Source organism: Ipomoea nil, unplaced genomic scaffold (genome assembly GCF_001879475.1).
Source record: "Ipomoea nil cultivar Tokyo-kokei standard unplaced genomic scaffold, Asagao_1.1 scaffold0482, whole genome shotgun sequence".
NCBI lineage: Eukaryota > Viridiplantae > Streptophyta > Magnoliopsida > Solanales > Convolvulaceae > Ipomoea > Ipomoea nil.
Window position 1 is genome coordinate 4,314,153 of NW_017616910.1, and position 20,477 is coordinate 4,334,629.

The 20,477-nt window shown below is 37.8% G+C and overlaps 3 protein-coding genes across 3 annotated transcripts; 1 reads left to right on the plus strand and 2 right to left on the minus strand.

The window, feature by feature from the left end:
* Positions 1-1,442: 1,442 nt before the first annotated feature.
* On the minus strand, positions 1,443-3,265 carry LOC109173890 (transcription factor DIVARICATA-like). Its single transcript, XM_019323233.1, has 2 exons — positions 2,589-3,265; positions 1,443-2,152 (listed from the first exon to the last, which is right to left on the minus strand). The coding sequence occupies exons 1-2, from the start codon at positions 3,014-3,016 to the stop codon at positions 1,681-1,683; spliced, it is 900 nt and encodes a 299-aa protein (XP_019178778.1). The 5' UTR covers positions 3,017-3,265; the 3' UTR covers positions 1,443-1,680.
* A 3,093-nt stretch (positions 3,266-6,358) lies between these two features.
* Positions 6,359-10,642, minus strand: LOC109173469. Its single transcript, XM_019322705.1, has 4 exons — positions 10,469-10,642; positions 8,772-8,915; positions 7,467-8,101; positions 6,359-7,386 (listed from the first exon to the last, which is right to left on the minus strand). Coding segments are annotated over exons 1-4 (1,566 nt in total). The 5' UTR covers positions 10,471-10,642; the 3' UTR covers positions 6,359-6,601.
* Positions 10,643-17,615: 6,973 nt separating this feature from the next.
* On the plus strand, positions 17,616-20,461 carry LOC109173555. The gene is made up of 2 exons (XM_019322795.1): positions 17,616-18,250; positions 18,877-20,461. The coding sequence occupies exons 1-2, from the start codon at positions 17,616-17,618 to the stop codon at positions 20,459-20,461; spliced, it is 2,220 nt and encodes a 739-aa protein (XP_019178340.1).
* The last annotated feature ends 16 nt before the right edge of the window (positions 20,462-20,477 follow it).

The following is a 20,477-nucleotide window of genomic DNA, read 5'->3' on the forward strand; positions in this document are numbered from 1 at the left end:
TATATATATGTATATATATATGTTATTATTATTATTATTATTATTATTATTATGATTATTATTATTTAAGGACTAGTTAACTATGAAAAAGTTAATATTTCAAGGCAATTTTAGATTAACTAAGAAAGTAGAGGTAATCACGTTACCTTGAAACATTACTGTCACATCAGTTTTGGAGTAATATAACATTAACAGGTAATCTCATATCTTAACTAAACAAGTTAATATAATATTACTAGACTCACATTACCTAGATAATCTTATATTACATGAACTAAACGCCCTCTTAATGTATAATCAACAACAAAATATGATATCTGTGAGCATAGTAAACAGTATAAGTTTTGTCAGCTTGAAACATGTTTGATATTGTGTTAATGAGTTAGATTTAAACAATATATAATAATTTTTCTATAATTGAGTTTGGTGGTGTGGAGCTGCAGGAAAGGAGTGGTTTGTGACGAGGCCAATTTGTACTAAAGCATCAAATTGCTTCTCCCCCATTGCCATTGGTTTAAAGACCAAGTACTTCCAACAAGTTGCTTAATAAAGTGAAAAAAAGGGTGTTGTTGGCTAAAGTGGAAAACTTGTACCACAATTCCAAACAGTAATATCCTCCAAAAGTGCCAATAAATATACTGTTTTCCTTACCATCATTAACACTCACAACTCAATCATTCAATTCCTTGCTAATTTTGTTGCTAGCTCCATCAATTACTTGCTAGTTTTGATCTTAGGTGTGGCAATCTTCATAACTTTTGACTGTGATATCGTGTTGTATGTTACTTTATAAATTCCATGTCGTTAAAGTGTGTATTATAAAGGAACTATACTCGATCACGTTCCTGATCAGCTAAACAACTAGTATTTAGATCTAAGCAAAATTGCACCAGCAATCACTACACGAGGATCTGTACTAGGTAAACCACGTATTATGACTCTAATCGACAAAGGACCACATGGAAGTAAAGTAGCTTAGCCCATTGCTGATCGGTTCAAACCAAGAAGGCCAATAAGTCGCTCTTTGGGAGTCGAACTTGTAATCTTGTTATTGTTGTCAACAGCATGACTAGGCTTGGCGTTACTGATCTAAGCGAAATTGCATAGGCTGTCCACCCTTGAGATTCACCCCATTGGCGGTGGATATGGCTAAGGGCAAGCCGATAGATGGCAGTGCCTTTGCGAGGTTACAGGTTCAATCCTTAGCGTTTCACATCCCGCAATGCTTATGATGGGGTGTTATCAAGGTTGATGTTCTTGTTGAATCTAGTGAATGCCATAAAAATTCCTGATCCAAGAGGGCTTGGTGAATATACAAAAAGAGTAAAGGATAGTGACAGGCAAATTGTGCCCTAAACCAGTTAATTATATCATTTGCAAAAAGCTTTGTTGAGAACCATAAGGTGCCCACTAACATTACATCCAATAGTGTGTTCTCAAAGTACACAAAAACAGTACCCCCCAGTGAGATGTTTCATTTTCAATATGGCATTTCCATATGGTCTGCACTTCCTACAAACAAACACATCCTTACTCAAGACTAAATCAAAAGGCAACAAAACAACATATTCACAGGGCAAATAGGAAAGTGACAGTAAAAAAACAAAAAAACAAAAACAAAAACAGAAGACTAAGCTGCTTGTAAACTTCATAAAACCATTTCTTCTTCAGCTCTGGTTTTCAAGCAAAAGGGTATTGCTGTGCAGCTGACTGTATCGGGAAAGCCATAGTTTGAGACCCGAAGATGGATTCGTGCATCGTTTGAGGTCCAAACGCATACGCGAACAAATTCCCAGCAGGCAATCCACTTATGGCCATCCCGACGTTTCCCTGATGATTCCACGAAAACGGCCTTTTGTGCACACCAGAATCAGGCGGCTGCTGTGGCTGGGATAGCGCCCCGCCTGCTTGATCCGGGGAATCATCGCACCGCTTCTTGGTGTCGGGTGAACCCATCAGATGCTCATCAACGTTCACCGTGGTTATGTCGTGAATGCTAGCTCTTCTCTTGTCCTTCCCTCCTGAATTCTGCCTGATGAAGAACTTCTGAGCATGGCTGGCTACTTGTGTTGGGGTTCTCGTAATCACGAAATTTCGCGAAATGTTCCTCCAATCCCCTTTCCCATGCTTCTTTAGCCCCATCAGAAACAACCTGCCACAACAAAATCATTCAAAAACCCCTTGTGAATTCCATCACTGCAAATCTGCATCAGATCAGTACTAAATTAAACCACATCATAAATGTTGAGTATATAGCCATTAATGTGCAATCCAACTATCACCTTTTATCTGGCTCTGATACCAAATTGAAGCATGTGCTCCATCTCAACTAAAAGCCTAAGCTTATAATTGGATTGCATGCCTATACGCTCAACAATAAACAACAATACCTAAAACCTTTCCTCTAGTATCTTACATTGAAAACTATTACTCCTAGTCAACAAGTTTAATGAATGTGACATATTATTTGATTATAACTAGGTTGTTCAATGTTCATACTTCATACATAAATGTTAGTCCAAAAGGCATGATCAAGAATTGGTATCAAAAGTTAAAGGAAGGAACTTTAATGTCTGATTATAACTCACTTGTGCTCTTCTTCAGTCCATGGAACACCCTTCTTCCGTTCATGCTCCGGGGCGCGGTTCGCCGGCGGTCTCTTCCCTCCGGCGACAAAAGCCGGCCGGTGGGCACCACCCCATTCCAATGTAAAAGGTGAAGAGCTGGTATAATCAGGAATGGGAATCAAGTCCATGAGACCAGCCTCTATGCTGGTAACATCATCTTCCAATTCCTTGTACTGCCGGATAACATCCACCACCGTCTTTCCGGGCACCATCTCCGCCACCCTCTCCCACCGGTCCGGCGTGTCCTTGTCGTACAAAGCAAGAGCCTTCTCAAACGCCTTGTTCTCTGCCGGAGTCCATTTTGTTCTGCTACAGCTTCCTTCATGAAACCAGCTTGAGCTTGACAGATAAGATGAATCCGGTGAGAGAATCCCCATCTCCCACTTCATCCCAACCCAGACAAGAAAAAAAAAAAAACCCAAATTTCACAGATTAATGAAAAAAGAAAAAAGAATCAGAGATTTTCCATTGTTGATATTTGAGAGAGCAGTGAAGAAACAGAGATGGAGGTTCCACAATGGCAATATCAGTGTTTAATCAAGAAGCATTTGGAGAGGAGAATCAGAATATTTTTCCCATTTTTTTTTCTTTTGTCTTTTTAATTCTATCCACCCCCCTTCAACCCCCTTCAATGAGGAATCTAAAAAAGACACCTTTTTCCAAATCAAATAAAAAAAAATCTTGAAAACAACTGATTACAGAATCCAAATACAAGAAATTTATACTAAGATTTGAAACGACCAAAATCCCAGAATTAAAAAAGGATAAACCCCCAAAATAAAAAGAGAACTTTCCAGAATTTTGTAACAGAAGACAGCTGAAACAAAACTCTGAGTTTCTGAGAAGCTTGAGGCTGGGGTTTTGTAGAGAGAAAAGTGGGAAAGTTTGGTACAATTACTGCCTTTTTCCCCTTGATGTATGAGAAAAAAGAAAGCCAGAAAGCCAGAAAGCAAGAAAAAAATATGGTCAGAATGAGAGAGCAATAAAGAAAGCAGAGAGCTCCAAGCAATAAATCTCTGGAAGGAATTATTATTCACTTTCTGAGAAGACAAATCTTTGGAGAGAGACAGGGGGAGCTGTAAAACAGAGAGAGAGGGCTGAAGATGGTGGTGACTCGTGATTGGTTGAGAATGGAGTTTTGGTGATTCTACAAACTGATAGGAAAAAAGTTCACTTATTATATTGCTCACTCCTTGTAGTCTTTCTTTTCAAAATAAAAAATAAAAAAATAAAACAAATAATAATTATAATAAAATTTAAACAAGTTTCATTTATTTATTTTATTTTGTTTGTTTTTTATTTTGTTTGTTTTGATTGTATTTGTTAAGTAGAAGTATGAGTTGGCTGCTATGATCATGATGGCTTGTGGAACCTCATCTAGGCATAGAAAATTCTTAGTTGAGTGCAAATTCTTACTTTAGATTGTGTAATAACTCACAAACTACACAATATGTGTTAGGCTCGACTGAGAAGATATTGGCTCTATTTGGTAAAATAGTTAGCTTATCAGTCAATTTTGACTTATTTGACCATTATTAATTGTTTGATTTGGTTAAAAAAAAATCAATATAAGTGTTTGGTTAATTAACTTTTGTGTCCAAAATGCTAAAATTCAAAAAGTTGTAACAGATATCAGCTAACAGCTAATTTACTGAGGTTCTGTTTGGTCGGGCTTATTTAGGAGCTTATAACTTATTTTAAGCTACTAATAAGCTATAAACTCTGTTTGGTAATGTTTCCAAAATAACCTCCTAGCTTCCTAACTTCTTTGCCATATCTATCCTTATTATTTTAAAGAAATAACATAATTTATCCTTCCCAATTAAAACCTTTTCTCTTCTTCTTTATTCGCAACTTTCACCGCAAATATTATTATTATTATTATTATTATTATTATTATTATTATTATTATTATTATTATTATTATTATTATTATTATTATTATTATTATTATTAAATTTGCAACAATATTGCTACTTCATTATGAGATGCAAGATCATGATTATGCTAATAATTTTATTTCAAAATGTTAACTTTTTTTAAAGACAAAATGTTAAATTTTGATAGGTAAACAAACTAATTTAAATTTTATGAAGATGTCCTTTTTAGTCTTTTTACATTTATCAGCTTATCAAAAAGCTAATTTTACCAAACACTTTCAATCATAACAGCTAGCTTAACAACTCTTCAGTTTTCAGTTCCGAGCTTATAGTTTTTCAGCTTTTAGCTCATTTTCACCTTTCAGCTCCTAGCTTATAGCTTTTCAGCTAGGTTTGCCAAACAGTGGCCAAACATCTTTCTACAATCAATTAATATTATAAGTAGTTATACTATTTAATTAACCCAATCAGCTAACAACTAACAGTCATTTACCAAACAGAATCGACAATAATTGAACACATAACTTTTAAGTAAGAAAATCATGTTCCACACACTCATATTTTACAAGTACCCAAATTTACTTGTATTGTTGCTTGTTGGTCATCTCTAAATACAAGTTATATCCACGACACTAATCTGTAATCAAAATCCATATAATTATGTAAGTGAGTTTTACTACATGTACTTCAAAATCTTATTCCTTGATGTGGCGAGCTTGATAAATTATTTTTTCTATGTGGATTTTAATACAAATGTATATACTTTTGTGTGTGTTAGTAAAAAATTAGGGTGCCCCATAGCATTTTCTTATGTAAGTAGCGGCTAATTAATATTATTACACCAATCATATTAAAGCATGCAGTGAGAGTATATAGTTTAATATTTGTAAAGACAAAAATGAAATATGTATGTATATATTGAGTCTGAATTAGAGGTAGGGTGGACCCCAATCCCAGAAAACAAATGACCATTAGTCAATGGGGGATTAAGTGTTTTTGCTACACCACTAAGTGTGTTTTGTAGTATTTGAGACTATTTATATGTTAGTGACATTTGTGTAATTAGCAATATAATAATAATGGGATTCTATTCCATGACTCATGTTGCTGTCAACGGGCTATAGTCCCCTACCAATCATCGTGAACACATCATGATAATTTGGTCAATCTGCCCCTAATTATGATTAGCCTTTGACTTCTTTTCTTAATAAGGTTTTAAAGTAGCTAGCTAACCACTCATCATCACACTTTATTCCCCCTCCCCCCAAAGTTTGTGCCCCTTCACCATACTTTTAAATCTTTATTTCCTTTCATAACATTAATATTTGTTTGTTCAGGTCTTTTTCTATCCATTTAATAATCTAGGTCCACCCGATTAATCCCCGAAGCATGGGAGTTAGTCCAAAGAGTCTTTTTAAGTTGGTTCAAAGGGTCTTTCTCTATCCGTTTAACGATCTAGGTCCACCCGACTAACCGTTTATTCCGAGAGGTATGGGAGTTGGTCCAAGGGGAATCGTCACTTGCGAAAATTGAACCCGAGTTATCTCAAAATTTCTCCTCCACAAAGAGAGCTCATTTACCACTTGAGCTACCCTGTTGGGTTTCATAACATTAATATTTGAAGTTATGTTATTGTCACATTGATTAAATATTGGTTTGTTAATCAAAATAATAAAGTTTATAGGTTAAAAAAAATTGTCTATCGATCTTGTTATAGAGACTGGTGGATGAAGTAAGTAAAATGTGTCTCATCTGGCTTATATGCATTACAAAAGAGTTCTTCAAAATTGCTAAAATGAGTGCGCGACACAGAGAGTCTTAATTAACCTTGCGCTTTACTAATATAATAAAAATTCAAATTCTTTTGCTAAACGAAGCAAACAAAGGTTGTTCCGTATTATTAACCTAAACTTGATGGCTTGTATCTGGCCGTTACTAACAAAGCAAAATTTATGAATTTATTTTGAATTGATCGTCTAGTTGAGCTGTGTTTAGAATAGGAATTTTATGGAGTGATAATTGGCAAATTTGATTCTCCAATGCCTAATCCACAATTCCACACAGTCCAACATCTAGAAGCCCAAAACCCAAAATTTAAAGCCCATTTGCAGGGACCAAATAAACTCTAGCCTTAATGACGGAGCCATTAGCGAGCTTAAAGCCGGGGGTCACCGGAAAACCAACGACGAGTCCCATCCCCATTCTCCCGCCGATTCCATTTGAACACTTGGCCACGCTTTCCATGTACTGCGAGTGAAACTTGGATCCCCGGATGGCCTCGAAATGGCTGGGCGCCGGGTCTAGCGAGAACGCCAGCAAATGCAGCAGCCACACCTCCTTGGCCACCCACAAGAACTCGTTGTAGAACGGCGTCCTGGGGTGTTTTCCGGCGAGGACGTGGCGGCGCTGCTCCATGTCCCCGAACAGAGACTCCTCCATCTTGGGGTGCACCATCGTGAGGAATTTCTTGAAGCAGAAGTTGCCGAAGCTGCAGGTGGGCAGAATTCCCAGAAGCTCGACGGGATCTAGGGCTTTCATGTCGCGGTACTGGGCGAAGCAGTCGCGGCGGTGCTGCTCCGGGTGGAGGAGCGAGGCGTAGCGGCTGTCCATGTAGAATGTCTCGTTGTCGAAGCCTTGGAACATTTTGCGGTTCACGTAGGACTCCAGGGCGAATTTTGCGTGGTTGATTCCGACCACTGAGTCCGCCGCCGTGGCGGCGACGGCGGTGGAATGCGCGGCTTCGATGGATCTCACGGCGGCCGCGATGTCCCAGTGGGCTGAGCGCATGAGTGAGAGGAGTGAAGCCGTGAAGGATTTTGAAGCTTGTTTTACTAAGCTCGTCGCCGCTTCGAAAAGCTCCGGCGCCGGCGACATCGACACTGTACCGGCGAATTTATCTTTAGTATGTGAAATGACAAAAATGCACCTAAGGAAATATTAAATTGAGTTGTACTTGTACCTTGTGGTGCTTGAGTGCTGCAGTTGACTTTTCGTTTTGACTTGGCCTTCTTTCCGCCGTTGCTATAAGACGACACCGTTTTGAACTTGTCCTTTAAAATAACGATCTCCGCTTCTTTCGCTTTCAGTTTTCTCCTCATATCATCCACCGCCGCCTCGTACGGCGCCACCACTTCCCTCAAAGTCGCCGCCCCGACTCTCCACCGCCCTCTTCCCCCGCCGCCGATACTCCTCCAAAACCTCTCCCTCAACACCGCGAGGCGCCGCAGCTCCGACACCACCGCCATGTCCGCCACGCTCATCTTCTCCGGATCCCAAGGGCAGTGCGCCTCCTGGAGGCTAACGTACGCGCTCTTCATCGCCAACACCGCGTCGAACACTTCCCCCATTATCATCTCCATCTCGATCACCCTCTCAGTCCTCGGCTCCCCGCTCTCGCCGTCCCATACGCTCATCAGCTCTTCATCGTGATCTTGCTCGTCTCCCATATCCATCTCCTTCTCCTCCTCCGACTCATCGCCGCCGCGGCTGACGGAGATGTCGTCGATCTGGAACGGCTGGAGCAAGCAGGATCCCGTGAATCTCTGTATCAGATGAGAGAAATTCGAGACCTTGTTCGCCATTTTCTTTATGCCTCTGAAATTTTCAAACAAAATTAAAACCAAGTCAAATGCCATGCCATGCCATGCATCTATTATCTATATATCCCTGCTTTGGTAATCAAATTCTGGACAGGAAACCAACAATTGCTACTCGAAGGTGCATACTGTAAATCTCATTTTTTCTATTTTTTTTTTTTTTGAATACTACTGACTCTGTTACAATGCACCTCAACCTATTGGAGCACAATTTAGTATCCGTGGGGACTAGGAGAGTGTTTGGTAAATATCTGTTAGCTGATTTGGTTAGTGGGTTTGATTAGTTGATAGCATTAGCGGGTTTGACTAGCTGATAGCATTAACTGATTGTAGATTGATGTTTGGTAAATAGCTGTTAGTTGATTACATGTAAAATGATATTTTCAACAAGCTGCTCTTTTTGAATTTTAGCATTTTGGAGCGATAAATTGTTACAAAAAGCTAATTAATCAAATATTTATTTGAATGTTTAACCAAGTCAAAATAACTCATAGTGATCAAATAAGCCAAAATTAACTGATAAACTAGCTGTGTTACTAAACATGGCATATGATTATTAAAAAGGTGCATGCAATGTATTAATACATATATTTTTGTATTTGTTTTATTTGATTTGTTCTATTTATCGGTGTGACATATAAAATGAAATGAAGGGAATAATATAAAACCTGTAGTGAGGGTTGTGGGATCTCATGGAGATATTATTGGTTTGCTTGTGAAGTGCAGGATGATCTGTATAGCAAGGGATGGAGTATGGCTTCTGCACTTCTATGTCCTCCTGCAGGCTCCTTGGATTATTTGTTCTCTTCCTCCTGTTAAGTACATAATTAGTCAATTATATTTTCACCATTTACTCCTGAATTAATAATCATATATATATATAGTACCAAAACTAATAATGTTGTGTTATAATTTGCACAAAATATAAATAACCATTAAATAGACAAATAATATCTATCCATCTATCACTGATATTAATGTTTTCACATGCAGAATCTCGATCGACTTGTTGTTTGGGCCAATTAAGCATTTCTCAAAACCTTCTAATCAATTATTACAATTTATGGCATAAATATAGACAACTTAATTATTCCAACCTTCTAATTAATTGTTAACTATTAATAAGGAAGTCGAATTAATTTCACTTTTGGTCCCACGACTTTTGAGTTCTTATCATTTTTGGTGCACAACTTTAAATTTTTTCAATTTTGGTGCCTAACTTTGTTATTTTTATCAGTTTTAGTCCTTCCAGCCAAATCGACGGTAAAATATTTCCAGATTTTATATTTTAGCGGCAAAATCGTCATCCCATGGAAAGATCTTCAATATTTAAACAAAAGAAAAATCATATTAAGAGGAAAAGAAGAGTTTGTCAATGGTCGAAACTATAAATCCTATAGATCTGTTTGGTTTCTGCCCGTCTTCCCCATTATTCTCATCATCAAACACCTATAGATATGATTTTACAGTGATTTTTTTAGATATTGAAAATGTTTCCTTGGGATGACGATTTTACCCCTAACAATATAAAATTCAGCAAAATTTCGCTGTCAATTTGGCCAAAAGGACCAAAACTGATAAAAATAACAAAGTTAGACACCAAAATTAAAAATTTTTAAAGTTGTGCACCAAAAGTGATAGAAAATCAAAAGTCGTGGGACCAAAAGTGAAATTAATTCTAAGGAAGTCTATTTGTTTAAGGTAGGAATTTCACCATTAGTTCTACGACTATTAGAGTGCTGTTAATTTAAGTTTATTAGTTTCAAAATTGTCAATTTAGTACCGTAACTATTCAATTTTTTTCAATTTCAGTTCTTCTGGTCAAATTGTCGGCGAAAAGTGGTCGAAAAATTTTAATGGATAAAATCTTGAGGGCAATTTTGTCATTTGCTCCTCTTCTTTTCTTCTTCTCCGTTTCTTCTCTTCTACGCCGAAAAAATTACTATTCAACCATAATTTAGTGATATATATATATATATATATATATATATATATATATATATATATATATATTAGTGACAAGGGAAACACGCTCCTACACTATTTGATGGTGTGCACTAGATATATATATATATATATATATATATATATATATATATATATATATATATATATATATCATGCAAAACTCTATGTGATGAGTTCGACCAAAAAAGTATTAACAAGTTAGAATCAAACTCGTGATTATTTAAGTACTAGAATTATACTTTATCCACTCGATCACCCATTCCGGGACTATTCTTCTCATATTTCAATTATTAAAATTAAAAAAAAAAAAAAAAAAAAAAAAAAAAAAAAAAAAAAAAGAGAAGAAGAATAAGTGCAATATGATAAAAGCAACATATATAACCTAGCTGGATCTTACATTTCTTGACCTCTCAGCTGCTCGAAGCAAAATGTTTGGCAATTGGTTTTGATCGAAGATGTGATTGCTCTTTACAATGTTTGTACGAGTGTCTGAAGAAAGCTAGAGAGAGAGAAAGAGAGAGAGAGAGGGATGCAAATTGGAATTAGGCAAGATATATGCACATAACCTGTCTCTAAAACCCTAGTCAGTATTTATAGATTTTTTTTTTTTTCAAGCTCTAAGGCCAACTAGCTGTGGTGGGGGCCGGGGCCTCAAACTTTCTTCATCGTATTTTTATCTAAATTATTAATCCATTTATACCATAATATATCATTATGCCAATAAACGATTGCAAAAACTTTTTCCCCAAACTTTTTCAATTATTAATTACTTGTTAATTCGGTGATTAATTTTGATCCGATTCTTTACTATCACATGAATACAAATCATCCTTAGTTGTTCAATCAGCTAGTTAGCTTCTTGATTATGCTTAAGGGCATCCTCAATAGTGTAAAGATTTTGAAAAGATTTTGCAGGTATGATTAAGAAAGAGAAAATACGTGGGGAAAAAAAGAAAAAGAAAAAAAAAAACAAAACTAAAAATTGAAAAAAAAAAAAAAAGAATTACGCGCCCAGGCGGGCGCGAGAGTTGCGCCTTACGCACGTGAGGCACAACTCTCCTTCTCCTTGGTGGGACCCACTCACCTGCAAAATCCCCATTTTTGCAGGACAACATCTCCCCTCTCTCTCCTCTCTCCTCCACCTTGCCATTTTCCCCTCAAAATCTGTGTAAAATTCCTTTATTGGGGATGCCTTAAAAGTACTGTTTGGAAAAATTAACTTTTTTGATAAGCTGATAAATGTAAAAACACTAAAAATGACATTTTCATAAAATTTAAATGATGTGCATATTATATTTGATGGGGTGTGGACCCCGGGCCCAAAGCCTGGGAGGGAGAGAAGAAGCCCAAAAATAAGAGCGGCCCGAAGAGAAGAAGGGGCTAAGCCTAGAAGAAGGAAGGCCCAAGAGAAGCATGGACCGAGCCAAGGAGTCGGCGCGACCCTGAGGTCAGCGCGAGTACTCGGTCGGCGCGAGTGCCAAGAGGCCGTTGGAGCATTTAAGAAGCTGCTTTGAAGACATGAGCAAAGAGCCGTTGGGAGGCCCAGTAACGGCCGCCCAACGGGCCCGAGGGTTAAAAGAGAGTTAATGAGCCAATTTACGGCCTTAAATGTATGCTTTAATGAATTCCAAGGTGACCCACTATAAAAGGGGACTCCTCAAGGATGTAAAGGGGGAGCGAGTTCATGCCAAGAGAATACATACACATATTCACAAGAGTTCTAATTCCCTTCTATTTTTGAAAGGTGAATCCACCAACTACGGTTGTGTTGGACCTCCCTAGGCCCAAAAGTCCTAAAACCAACAATATTGTTTTTATATTATTAAATATATGAGATATATTTAATTTATAAAAAAAATTATTTTTATAATATATATGAGATATATATTAAATTAAAACAAAAGAAAAAAAGTTTTTAATTGGTAAGGGTAAAGGATGTCATTTATTTATGAACGGACGATTGAAGTTAGAACTTTAAGGAGTTGTTAGGTGGTGAAGAATTGCGGAAGAGGATGAATAAAAATATAGGAGAAGAGAAAAAGTCAAAGATTTTAATTGAAAATGGTAAAAGATGTTATTTATTTAAAATAATAAGGATAAAGATGGAAAAATAGTTAGAAAGTTCCTAGCTTATTTTTGAAACACTATCTAAGGTAGTTTTTCAAAATAAACTCTTATTTTAAGCTACTAGCTTATTTGGGAACATGACCAAACATAGCTTATAGCTTATTAGTAGCTTAAAATAAACTATAACCTCCTAAATAAGCCCAGCCAAACAGAGCGGATTTGTGAATATACCTAGACGTAATGCTAATTGGTTATTGAAAAGTTTTTGTTTGAAACATGTAGCTTTCATTATTTAATTTTGCTTATCAAACTAACTTGTTTTTGAACAAACATAGAATGTGATTTATTAAAAATGTTTTCAACAAGTCATAAAATGAACAAATAAAGAAAATCAATAATTTAATGGAGGCTATTCTATAGCGTTTGGTAGTGATTAGGTAATTAAAGTTTGAATTTTCCTTGAGAGCTTAAAAGGTTAAGAAAATAAATCAATTAGGAATCTAATCACTTGATATTATGGAAAGTAAATTTTGCTTAAGGCGGATCTCTAGCTCAGGATATAATTTGGATGTGGATAAACAAGTGATTTTTTTTTTTTTTTATAATTTTTTTGCTTAGGTGTACTGTTAGCCTGTAAAGTACAAAGAGTGAAGAAATTATAAATTTGATGATGTGGAGGTAGGATCCACTTTTAAAAGTGATCTGGGATAGTATTTTATGCATAAGGATAACCTAAAGACTAGATTTATTCGTGAAAATGGTGCCATTGTAAGAGCATCCACATTAGTTGGGGAGATTTGGGAGATAATGTAAGAGTGATTAGGAAAGAGAATGTGGGAGGGGATAGAAAAAAAAGAAAAAAAAATAACAAAACAAAATTTGAAAAAAAATAATAATAAAAATCTGTCGCGTCAGGCGCGCTGACAGCGCGCCTGACGCGCTACACGGGCGCGTGCATTGCACGCGTCCGTGTAGACAATGGCTGTGCGCAAACGCGCACAGGTAGTGTTTGTTTGTTTTTTGTTTTTTTTTTTTTGTTTTTTTTTTTCTTTTCTGACATTAACCCTTAACTTGCAGGACAAATATCTCCCCAAATAACCCCACCCCACATTTGTTATTATCCCCACCCAAGATAGTTCATCTGACATTATCTCCCTAATATCCACTGATGTGGATGCTCTAAGCTGACATAGAACCTTAGGATACCCTCATCTTTAAAATTTTGCTTCTTTCAAAGTGATTATTAATTAAAATTTTCTTTCAAGATTAGCAATGATTGCAAGTCTTTAAAATTGTGGCAAAAGTACAATGCATTAGAGCATCCACACTAGTGGTGCGTCAGGCGCACCTGACAGCATTAATTTAAAAAAAAAAATCAATTTTCTCTATTTTTTTTTCTCTCCCCTCCCCCATTCTCTTTCCTAATCACTCTTACATTATCCCCACATTCTTCCCAACTAATGTGGATGCTCTTAGAGCATCCACATTAGTTGGGGAGATTTGAGAGATAATGTAAGAGTGATTAGGAAAGAGAATGTGGGAGGGGAGAGAAAAAAAAGAAAAAGAAATAACAAAACAAAAATTGAAAAAAAAAATAAAAAATAAAAATCTGCCGCACGCGCTACACGGGCGCGTGCAATGTGTAGACATTGGCTGTGTGCAAACGCGCACAGCCAGTGTTTTTTTTTTTTTTTTTTTTTTTTTTTTTTTTTTTTTTTTATGACATTATCCTTGAACTTGCAGGACAAATATTTTCACCAATAACCCCACCCCACATTTGTTATTATCCCCACCCAAGATAATTCATCTGAAATTATCTCCATAATATCCACTGATGTGGATGCTCTTAAATAAGAGAGTGAGAGGGTTTTTGTTACCCTTTTTTAAAATCCTTTTTAATTGATTTAAATATTATTATTATTATTATTATTATTATTATTATTATTATTATTATTATTATTATTATTATTATTATTATTATTATTATTAAAATATAGTAATTTTTAAATGTGATGTGTAACGTGGTCTCATTTTTGAAAGTGTGCTAAAATTGCAAGAATGTAGAAAAAATAGTGAATGAACTACAAATTAAATATGATGATTTAAATGTAGGATCCACTTTTGAGAGAGAGAGTATTACAAGGATAATTTTTTTTTTTTTTTTTTTTTTTTTTTTTTTTTTTTTTTAATGGTGACATGGGTTGCAAGCTTGCAAGTTGTAACCCAATTTTATCCATACAAAAGGAAAGTCAAAGAATTTTAGGGAGAAAGATAGCCTAAGTGGTTGATAGGCTCGACCGAGACAGTGTGTAGACAAAATTAGAACTCGTGACCTCCAAATCCCCTATATTTGATGAGTACTACTGAAGCACAAAAAGTTAATATCACCCTTACTAGGGCTCAAACCCATATCCTTCCAATTGAAAGAGTCACTTCGTGCCACTAGATCACAAGGTCATTGGCAAGTTGTTATTGATTAATAAAAGTGTTGTTATAAACTTTCAATTTGAGAGTGTATAACATATTTTAAAATTTTCATGATATAGAACTTATTTCAAAGCATTTTTTTTAGTAAAGGGGATTTGCACGACACGAATTTAATTCTTGTCAACATCTTCATGGTCTAGTCCGTTGCATGAGTATTCTTAGTGTTATTTACTTCTCATATATGTAATTTGTAAGTTATTATACAAAAATAAAATTTATTCAATGCATATCATCGGGTAATGACTATGCGAAGTTTGCATGCAAGATTGACTAAGTGAACAAGGAACAACAAGAAAATTACCATGAACATCACATCCCTCAAAACACCACTCCCATGCATGCAGTAATGGAAGGTACAATTATACAAAGACAGCTCCACATATATTGGGTTTAATCATTACAAGATTTTGATGGATGATAAAAATTTAATTGAGAAAATCATTGGTTAGTTTATCTTACGATACACGCGTTAATTGCTACGTATATACATGGTCGGTTATTTTTTTTTTTTATTTTATTTATGTGGCGCCGTTCTTATAAATAAATGAGGTCCTATTAAAAGTATAAAGGCAATTTTTAAAACAAATACTGTAAAATATATAATTTTTATATTTCAAATAAGTATGAACGGTGTAACACCAGCTTAATGCAAATATCACAATTCCTACCGTAAAATATATGATTTTTTTTCAAATAAGTATGAACGGTATAAATAATATTAGGTGATCTCTAAAAATTGAGGCACTGTGCTATTGTTCATCTTGCCCGTCCCAAAATCCGGCCATGCATATATATTCTTATAATAATTCACTAGTAACTAACTCAAGACTGAAATTAAACATGAATAATGTGGCGTATAGTAGTTCCGATTGAAACAGATCGAGACCATTAATGATGAAATAATGGTTCCGATTGAAACCAGATCGAGGACATGTAATATGAAGACATCTATGATCTATCCCATAACAATAATATTTGTATGGACCTGTTTAAAGTTTTGAATGCAAACAATTAAATTAGGTATCATACACAGGTTTGAGGTTTAGCATTTTGCAATTCCACTTCAATCATCACTGAGATTTCTGACAACCGTAACAGTTGGATTACAGAAGTTGACCTCATATGTAACTTATAACTACTCGTATGTCGTCCAACAACGTAACTGATTATGTTTAATTTCGTGGACATTAATGTTGTTAATCTAATCCCATTCTACTTGTAATGTCAATCACAATCCAGGCATGGTCCTCCCATCTAATGGACCACTACTGGATTATATAACGCGATTTTTTCATTCCACTATTATGTTAATTAAACTCCCGAGAAGCGAGAAAATTTCACATTTTGTGGGCAAAATCACAATAAAGGGATCCCAAAAGGGGTGGATCCGAGTTGTTGAAACATGATTCTCGTATAAAAAATGTACAAATTCAATTCTTGCCAACATCCTTTCGGTCGAGCACTCGGGCCTGTCGCTCAGGATCTTCCTAGTGCGGTTTACCTCTTTTGTGTGGTTTGCAAACTATTACATATGAACAGAATTACCCATAGCACATGCTTCCTGGTGTGGTTTACCTCTCCTGTTTGGATTGCAAGAGTAAGATTTACTCGTACATACTTTCAAATAGTACACTGAAGACTAGCTTTTTTTTTGTCACTCAAAAAATCACAATAAAGGGTCATCCGACTCGTGTTAAAATGCCCATCCCCTCTTCATTATATTGCATGGAGAACACATCCCACAAGATAAGGTATTATGATATCTTGTGAAAGCTGGCAAACATTACATCTCAAACTATATAATGGAGGCCCCAAAACCCTTTTAATAGTATATCATTCATATGAAGGTGTCCTTGGACTGATGTGTTTGGTGGGTTTAACAAATACTATGCTTAGTGTTTGTTCACACTTAACTATATTCAATAATATATACCACTTTATGGTTTGACCAACCCGACAATTTTTAAGTACTCACGTGATAGAGAATTGAAAGCTTAGGTTATCAATATAAACTTAGTTAATAGTTGGGTATAAGATAATTAATATCTCTTTCTAAAATTGTTTTCGGTGGAAATTGATCTTTCTGACCTGATGCTAGACTTAGGGCGAAACTTTGAGGAAGCTAAGATAAACGTAAGAATAACGTTCAATATATATATATATATATATATATATATATATATATATATATATATATATATATATATAGGGTTGCATTCAAATACAAACCCCCTTAAAATATAAACTTGAATTTATGCACACCTTTCGTGAAAGAAAGTGATCCTCCCTCTAAAATAAGTAATTTAGTCTTTCTTCAGTCATTGATAGAGAGGAATGCCCTAGGGTCTTTCTTAGAGAAGGAGCTATCATAGGTAAGAATGAAGCCAGAAGGGCTTTTTTCGACAAGAATATAGGCTGTTGAAAGCTCTCTCTGTTGGCTCTTACTCTTAGCCTTTCCTGCTTTACTGCTTGGAGGAAGAGAATCAGCTGTTACAGACCCGGCTGTGAAAGAAGGCAAGTTTACTGACTTTGATTCTTTCTGGTGCTGCGTTGCTTAAAACTAGGGTTTGTCAGGGTAAGGATTGCTTTCAAAGGTAATGGACGGTCAAGATGGCTGACGGGAAGCAAACCAGGGACCCTAGACCACCAGGAAGGGATATTGACCGAAGGGGAAAGTTCTAAAATAAGTAAAAAAATATCTATTTTTAACCAGAAGATAGAGACAGAGAAGGTTACGAGTGCAATCGCTTATGCGATTGGGGACAGAGGTTAGGGTGTGTAGGGGAAGGCAGGGTTGTTTAGAGAAATTCTTCCAATAGCGAGGATATAAAAATTCTCTCTCTAAGTTTTGCTAGGGTTTTGCTTCCTCTCCTAGGTTTTTGCTAGTTTTCCAAGCTTTTTCCGGCAGCTTTACCCGGTTTTCGCTAAGACGAGTGGTGCTACGGACGACACACACAGCTGTGTGGCTCGGCTTGAAGTCGGAGGACACCATGGTGAACGAAGATGCTGCAGACGCTACTGACCGTATTGCTGTTTTGACGAAGCGCTGGGCGGAAATAGCCATCGAGGAGGAAGAGGCGAATTTCGCACCGGTTGAGAAGGAGGTGGAGGAAGGTGCTGAACCACCGGTGCGAACTTGGACCTTGGTGGGCAGATTTTTAACGGCTAAGCTGGTGAAACTGGAGTATATGAGGCAAGTCTTGTCTTCGGTTTGGCAACCGGTGATGGGGGTAACGGTGACGGAGATTCAGAAGGGGCTCTTTCTATTCTTTTTCTTCCATGAAACGGATGTTCAATATGTTCTGAATGGAGGGCCATGGGCGTTTGAGAACAGTACCCTGGTATGTTGTTTGGTTGGAGATGGAGTTTTGCCGGTTGATGTGGCCCTAGATTCGGTTGACATGTGGGTGCAACTACATGATTTACCCATGGGCTATACGACACAACCAATCCTTGAGCAGATTGGTAACTTTATTGGTACCTTTGTTAAGTATGATGAGAGGTTTGTGGGGGCGCCTTGGCTATCGTTTTACCGTATAAGGGTGTCGATCCCAGTGAACAAACCGTTGCGAAGCCGTATGAAACTGTTGAAGCGTGACAAGACCACGTGCTGGGTCAACTTCAGGTATGAGCGTTTGCATACTTTTTGCTTCTTCTGTGATTTGTTGGGGCACTCGTATAAATTCTGTGTGAGGGCTTGGGTCTCTACGGTTCCGATTGAACAATACCCGTATGGTGCGGAGATGAGGGTGGGGGGTGGTCGGGGTCCGAGGGAGGTGGGGGAGAATTGGTTGGTTTCGGTGGGTGGAAGGCCGAGGGTTATGGAGGGGGTGGTTGCGGCAACGGGGAACTGAAACAGTGGTGGGATGGGTGAGGAGGGAGTCTTGGTGGTCTCGGGTGGTGGGAAGGTGGCCGAACCGGTTGTGGAGGCGGTGGCTAAAAGGAGGAGGGAGGGGGGGGGGGGGTATGAGGGCGGTAGGAGGGGTGAGGGGGAGGATACTACTATGGCAGATGTGTCAAAAAACATGTTTATGGCGGGAGCTGTTGGGCAGTCCCGCCCATCATTATGAGTACGTTAGCTTGGAACTGCCGTGGCTTGGGTAATCCACGGACAGTTCAGGAGGTGGTGGACATGGTGTCCCGTAAGCAACCCGACTTTGTATTTCTGATGGAAACTAAGGTAGGACGCGATCACGCTGAGCGTCTCCGGATCAAGATTGGCTTTGAGGGATTGTTTTATGTTGATAGCAGTGGTTTCAGAGGATTAAGTGGTGGTTTAGCGTTGTTCTGGAGGAAGAATAATACGGCAAGACTCCTCAGTTACTCAAAAAACTATGTTGATATTGAGGTAACTATAGTCGGTTTCCCGATGTGGCGTATGACGTGTTATTATGGTTTTCCGGAACGAACCAGGCGTACTGAGTCATGGGACCTTCTGAGGGCATTATCAGCTAGATCCGGCCTTCCATGGATCGTAGTGGGGGACTTCAATGATTTATTATTCCAGTATGAGAAAAGAGGGGGAAATCCACATCCGAATAGCCTTCTTCGCGGATTTGGGGATACTATTGGGGATTGTGGTTTGACTCAGATGCCTATGGATGGCTACCCGTACACATGGGAGAAGGGGAAGGGAACAATTGATTGGATTGAGGAGAGACTTGATAAGGTCTTGGCAACAGATGAGTGGCGGAATATGGTGACAATGGCCAGGGTGGTGAACTTGAGAACCCAAAAATCTGATCATTCGGCTATCTTTCTGGGTATCCATGAACCCTTAGGGACGAATGGGACGAGAAGGAGGGGATTCCGGTTTGAGACTGCATGGTTATATGAGGAGGGGTGTAGAGGGGTAGTGGAGCAGTCGTGGCAGGAAGGAAGGGGTCAGGGTCTGCAGCACTGTATTGAATACTGTGGTAGGCGATTAACACGATGGGGTGGGGATCGGCACCATAAGTATGGTAAGCAGATTATTGATCTTAAGAAGAAACAGCAACGCCTAAGGGGATGCACTGACCCGGCATCACTTGCTGAGTTTCAATCCCTGGAACAACTTTTATGCCGTACTGAAGCCCAGGAGGATGCCTACTGGAGGCAGAGAGCCAAGCAACACTGGCTCAGGGAGGCCGATGCCAATACCAAGTTCTTTCACAGGTACGCCTCTCATCGTAAAAAGAAGAATACTATTGTTAGACTAATGAATGATAATGGGGATTGGGTGGAAGGGGAGCCTATGAATAATGTTATTCTGGAATATTTCAATCGTATTTTCTGCTCTGAAAGTCCGGGATCTGGGGAGAGTTTTTTCAAGGGAATTGTCCCGCGGGTCACTCAGGCACATAATGAGTTGTTATTACGACCATTTGAATTCGATGAGGTTAAATCGGCCCTGTTTGCGATGTTTCCTGATAAGGCACCGGGCCCGGATGGAATGAACCCGGGATTCTATCAGCATTTTTTGGGATGTGGTAGGGGGGATGTTGCGAGTTTTGTAGTGGGTTGTCTTGATTCACGCAACCTACCACTTAGCTTAAACAGTACGGATATTATTTTGATCCCAAAGAAAAAGACCCTTGAGCGAGTAATTGACTTGCGTCCTATAGCCCTCAGTAATGTGATCTATAGGATTATGGCAAAGATGATAACGAATAGAATGAAGCCGCTAATGGAAGGAATAATATTGGAATCGCAGAGTGCCTTTATTCCGGATAGGCTTATAACTGATAATATTCTGGTAGCAGCGGAAGTGGGTCATTTTTTGAACAGGAAGCAGTGTGGCATGGTGGGGTGGAGTGCTTTGAAGCTTGATATGGCAAAAGCCTATGACCGGATATAGTGGCCTTTCCTGAAAA